The sequence below is a fragment of the Cyprinus carpio genome, chromosome B4, assembly GCF_018340385.1.
Source record: "Cyprinus carpio isolate SPL01 chromosome B4, ASM1834038v1, whole genome shotgun sequence".
Classification (NCBI taxonomy): domain Eukaryota; kingdom Metazoa; phylum Chordata; class Actinopteri; order Cypriniformes; family Cyprinidae; genus Cyprinus; species Cyprinus carpio.
The window spans coordinates 36,097,083-36,102,948 of NC_056600.1; the positions used below are offsets into that span (position 1 = coordinate 36,097,083).

At 36.9% G+C, this 5,866-nt stretch overlaps 1 protein-coding gene across 2 annotated transcripts; it reads left to right on the forward strand.

The window, feature by feature from the left end:
* The first annotated feature begins 274 nt into the window (after positions 1-274).
* On the forward strand, positions 275-4,773 carry LOC109078767. 2 transcript variants are annotated; one of them, XM_042722549.1, is made up of 7 exons: positions 275-532; positions 855-1,528; positions 1,786-1,831; positions 1,971-2,062; positions 2,346-2,456; positions 3,231-3,498; positions 4,292-4,773. In XM_042722549.1, the coding sequence occupies exons 1-7, from the start codon at positions 509-511 to the stop codon at positions 4,601-4,603; spliced, it is 1,527 nt and encodes a 508-aa protein (XP_042578483.1). In that variant the 5' UTR covers positions 275-508; the 3' UTR covers positions 4,604-4,773. The 2 variants fall into 2 exon arrangements, with proteins under 2 accessions (XP_042578483.1, XP_042578484.1); XM_042722550.1 differs by having other exon boundaries at positions 3,384-3,498.
* Positions 4,774-5,866: the final 1,093 nt, after the last annotated feature.

Genomic DNA, 5,866 nt, shown 5'->3' on the forward strand with positions numbered 1-5,866 from the left:
GTGACAGTGCGACCATGTTCTATGGGGTTAGAATTGTTGCATTATTCCAAATAAATAGATTATGATCCACAAATAAATGTAACGAGATTCACAAAAATATATCAAATTCACAAATAAATGTAAAGAGTTTCACAAAAAAATATAAAAGTCACAAATAAATAAAATGAGATTTGCAAATAAAAAATATATATATTTACATGTTTAATGTCACAAACACAACTCTACCTGGCATTTATTTGTGAACCGCTGTCTGTGCATTTGTAAATCACTGCACGCAATTGTGGATCGGTTCCTGTGCATTTGCGGATTTGAAACACTTCTAGCGTCGACGTGCAGATAAATCCACAAATAAGTGGACTCCACCCACCGTTTACTCAAGCCAATCAAATAACGGCCACATTGAGCTGACCAATCGTAGCACGTTATCGCTTCAACCAATCACGTTTTGGCTTACAGCCACGGAGAACGGCGGGAACAGACACCGAACTTGAGACCAACAGACTTCAACATGGCCGATCAGGAGGCAAGACAGGTGAGTGATGCTAGTCACAGCATCATTGTAATAATACCCGAAAGAAAAATTACAACGTTATGTGTGTGCGCGCGTGCTTGTGTGTGTGTGTGAGAGAGACATTTACACTCTCTCTCTCGCTCTCATGTCATGATGTAGCATGCTACGTTTTAAAATATTTTTGGTATATAATTAGCCATCTACTGTTCACTTAGTTTTTTCAAAATCTAAGAATATAAATTCTATACTGTGCAGTATTCACCAATCATTAGACTAATATTTCATTATGAACAAGGTTTATTGCATTGACCAAATGGTTTGTTTATGTGGTAATGCATTATAGAACACAGTGAGGCAACAAGTCCTTCATAGACTACTTTCCAGGGTGACTTATGCTCTGGAACACCCTCCTCTGGACATTGAATACTTGCAATTTATTTGCTGTCAAGAAATGACTTTGATTACTGCCATGTCAGCAAACATTGGAATTTCACAGGACTTGGTCAGAGGTTTAATGGACTTGGATTCACTTATTCAGCAGCACAAGGAAGGTCAGCAGGTGGCAACTTTAGTGGAGATGGAAAGATCACAAGGATGTGGACGTCCTAGAATCCATTTATCAAGAGAAAGACTAATCCACTTTCTGAAGCTTGGTTTACCCCAGGAAACCATCAGTAAAATTTTAGGTGTCTCTCGTACAACCATCTATCGTCGGATGAGAGAATGTGATTTGTCAGTCACTTCCCTCTACAGCAGCTGCACAGATGAAGAACTTGATTCATTGGTGTCTGAAATCAAAAGCACAATGCCAAACATAGGGTACAGGGTTGTCAGAGGAGCGCTCCTTGCCAAAGGACATAGAGTACAGTGGGACAGAATTTGTGCATCTATGCATCGTGTTGATGGTCTCGGTGTTCTCTCACGGATGTCCCAGCTTGGTTGTGTTGCTCGGCGAACCTATTCTGTACCATACCCCAAGTATCTTGTACATATAGATACAAACCATAAGCTCATAAGGTAATGTAAATTTTTTTTTAAGAATGTATATTTTTATGTCAAATCAAATGTGATGTGTATGCAAATATCATTAACATTCAGTTACCAAAATATGTTACATGCAGTTTTTAGACACAAGTCTGTATAAGAGATATACAGCTGTCTATTTTAGGGCTAAAGGGAAAGCTAATATGATGACAAATACTTCAGTAATATTATTATTCTTTTGTCAAGCAACATGTTTTTGCTCTGATGTTTTCTCCATTAAATTACCGTAGATACAGCATGGTTATCTTTGGGGGTGTGGATGGATATTCAAGAAAGTTAAGACATTTAAACCTACTTTGTGTAGAATCCGTTTGTAAGAAGAACTGTAATATAAATTAACTGCATTTTAAAAATATACATTTTATATTCTTTCAAAAAATAACGTTTGCCCCAATGGGTGATTTTTGTTTTTCAGATCATGTATTTACGCATTGCAGACAACAACCGCTCTGAAACAACTCTTAGATTTTTCGAAGAGGCAGTAGAGGAGTTTGGTTTTCCCTTAAGGTAATGTTTTATAACCCACAAATTTAACAAAGAATAAATTGTAAGTCTTATCAGTAACACTGTAAAGTTTTGCCCCTTAGAAATGCTTTTATTTGTTATACCAATCATGTAAAAAGCCTGTGCAATTTCATTGATGTTTGGGGTTTCTTGAATGGAATGTTACAAAATAGACAATTTTACTTCTTTATGATTTACTAATTAATTTACTTTGGTTGATTGTGTCATCATTTAATTTGAACCTGTTTGCAATTTCTAAGAGTCCATTTTTAAAATGTATTTACAGAGTACGAAGAGATCATGGAGGAGAAAATGTAGGAGTGGCGCGACTGATGTTTCTAATGCGAGGAACAGAGAATGCAAGCTTCATTGCTGGCAAGAGTGTGCACAATCAAAGGTAAATGTTACACATTCCTACTCGGTATCATTTATTGGGATGATGGTTAGAGGATTAGTTCACTTTCAAAAAATTTTTTTGCTGATAATTTACTCACCCCGATGTCATCCAAGAGATCCATGTCTTTCTCTCTTCAGTCGAAAAGAAATTAAGGTTTTTGAGGAAATTATTCCAGGCTTTTTCTACAATGTTCAAAGAAGGTTCAAATGTCCGTCTCAATGCAGCTTCAAAGTCTCTACACGATCCCAGTCGAGATATAAGGGTCTTATCCAACAAAACTATGTAATTTTCTTTAAAAAAAAGTAAATTGAGACACTTTTAGCCCAGCACAAAACGAACAATTGTGGTTAAAAAGTAAATAAATAAAAAAAAATGACGATAGTTTTGCTGGATAAGACCCTTATTTCTCGACTGGGATCGTGTAGAGACTTTGAAGCTGCATTGAGACGGACATTTGAACCTTGGGATATTTGGTTGCCATTTAAAGTCCATTCTGTGTAGAAAAAGCCTGGAATAATTTCCTCAAAAACCTTAATTTCTTTTTGACTGAAGAAAAAGAAAGTGAACTAATCCTTTAAACTCAACATCAATTTCAGTGTGCTTGTGAATTTTTCACCATGTAATACGTATTATGTAATCAGTACACATTATGTAATAAGTATTGTTATTGTAATAAACTGTTCATAATTTTCTCAAAACATAAAATCTTGACATTACATTATGAGTTAGTAGTACACACCATGTCAGTCATTTTTATACATGCTGTTTTATCAGGATTGAACGCCTCTGGCGGGATGTTCGAATGTGTGTCACCACTGTGTACTACAACATTTTACATCATCTTGAGGATTGTGGCCTTCTTGATCTAAGCAGCTTCACTCACCTCTTCTGCTGTCATTATGTTTTTTTACCTCGCATACAAGCCAGCCTTGATGCTTTCAGGGATGCATGGGATAACCATTCCATGAGGACAGAGAGCAACCTAACCCCAAATCAGCTATGGGAGACTGGCCAGTATCAGAATCCAATAAGTAACCCTGAGGTAATTATTTCCTCTTACAGTACATTCTTGGTTTTGATTTCTTAATCTTTTGAAACCCTACAATTGTGTCTGTTACTGATTTATTGTGGTAGAAATGTTTTCGTTTAAAGGATATTTTTTTTAACTTAATAAAACTGTCTAGAAATCATATGGATGGTTAAACAACCTGTTCTGGTGATATTGGTGACTTTCCCCGCTCCCCCCAGCGTTCCCAGGCAGAAAACCAACCTTGCAACTTGAGCACTACCATCCCGGCAAGATAGAATTTGGAAGTCTCGTGAGAAGCGAGAACTAGAACGAGAGCGAAACACGAATTGCTTTACGGCAATTTGACAAACACACACGCATGTATGATGTATTACCAGATTACCCACCTCGCTAGACATAGCTCCACACGATACAGTTGGCTTGCTCCGATCAAAACAAATGCACACGAGCAGCGGTAGTGAGGGGGAGGAGTTTTTTACGACCATGTTGTGATATATACGCCCCCCGCCCCCCACAGCTGTAGGGGGAGCTCGTGGGGAAAACATGCGACAACAAAAAGGAAAATAGAAAAGAAGTGACTAGAGTTTGCTAGAGTAGCAGAGTTCTCCTTTAAAACAAAGGTGCCCAATCCTGTTCCTGGAGATTTACCTTCCTGCAAAGTTCCATCCCTAATCAAACACACCTGAACCAGCTAAAAAATATCTTCAGGAACATTCAGTTACAGACAAGTGTGTTACTGCAAGATTGTGCCCCCCTGGTTTAAAATGACCAGAACCACAGTGATGATTTTTCTGTTTACCTTTAGATGCAGTATTCTGATTCTGCTGCAGTTGAACAAGAGAGTGGAGGAGACACTGAAGAAATTCACTTTGGGGTCAATGTGCCTGCAATTCAGAGGCCTCAACTTACAAATGAGCAACTTGAGCAGCTTATGTCACAAATTGATCCACTGCAGGAGTCTGAGTCATTTGGGGTTGACATATACCTCCAGACTCTAACATATGTGCAGACATTGATTGAAGAAAGGGTCATTGAAGGGTCTTTTTCTGCAGTTGTAATTTTTGTTGTCATCATGAATGTAAAAGCTGTGTCTTTGAGTCCTTTGGCCAGAGGATAGATTTACCAGATGACAGCAAGGTTGTAAACAGTCTAGACACCCCATTGTATTTTAATACATTTGTAAATGTATATGTAGTTGGATATAAAATACAATCTATCCAGAGACTTACTTATGTAAAGAATTTGTATATGTAAAATAAAGACAAAGACTTTGGAATAACGGGATTTATTGTAAAATTTTATTTCTTGAGGTAGTTTATTTAAAACAACTAATGGTAGACAATGAAAATCTCAAATGTAAATGAGTCAAATTAACTACTTCTCTATGTGCAAGGCAACATTTCTAACAGGTGCCTACAAAAAGAACTAGATATGTAATAAATTAAGTGCGTAATGTGTCAAGACTTAACTGAGTCCAAATCCAGTATATGCTGTATTTGCACAGGATTTTAAATGTCAAACTGTGTAAAAAGCAAAAACCTAAATTAAACAAGTTGGTTGATAAATCCCATATCTACAAGGAAGCAACAGTTGTATACAAGAACTAGATATGTGAATTAATGAATACAAACCACATATTCTGAAAGTGCCTGTGTATATGCTGTATTTGCACAGGATTTTAAATTTCAAACTGTGTAAAAAGCAAAAACCTAAATTAAACAAGTTGGTTGATAAATCTCATATCTGCAAGGAAGCAACAGTTGTATACAAGAACTGTAGATATGTGAATTAATGAATACAAACCACATATTCTGAAAGTGTCTGGATTTAAACAAGTCCAAATCCAGTCGATGCTGTGTTTACACAAGCATGCAAAGTAGAAGTGAAATCACCCATTGTAAGTATGTCAGCAGGAAGCATTAGGGTCCTGCTGCAGGTGGAAGCCTTGAAAAACCTCCCTCTCCAAACTTTAACCTGCAGGCTCTTGGATGGCACCTCCCATCCAGTCCAAAATGTCAAGAGCTTTTGCAGCTGGTCTGTGGTAGCTGTGTGGACAAAATCACAAGATACATACAAACAACTCAACACTTTTTGTAAGGTTGTACACACTAACATTTAACTTTTTCAAACAGCAAACAACATTAAAGGGATTGTTGACCCAAAAATTTAATTCTGTCATTAATTACTAACCCTCACGTCGTTCCAAACCCAGTAAGACCTTCATTCTTTGGAACAAATTTTTTTGTGATTTTGTTTAATAAAATCTGAGAACTTTCTAAACCCTCCATAGACAGCAACATGATTATCACTGTCAAGGTCCAAAAAGATAGAATTATCCATGTGACTACAGTGGTACAACCTTAATATTATGAATGGACGA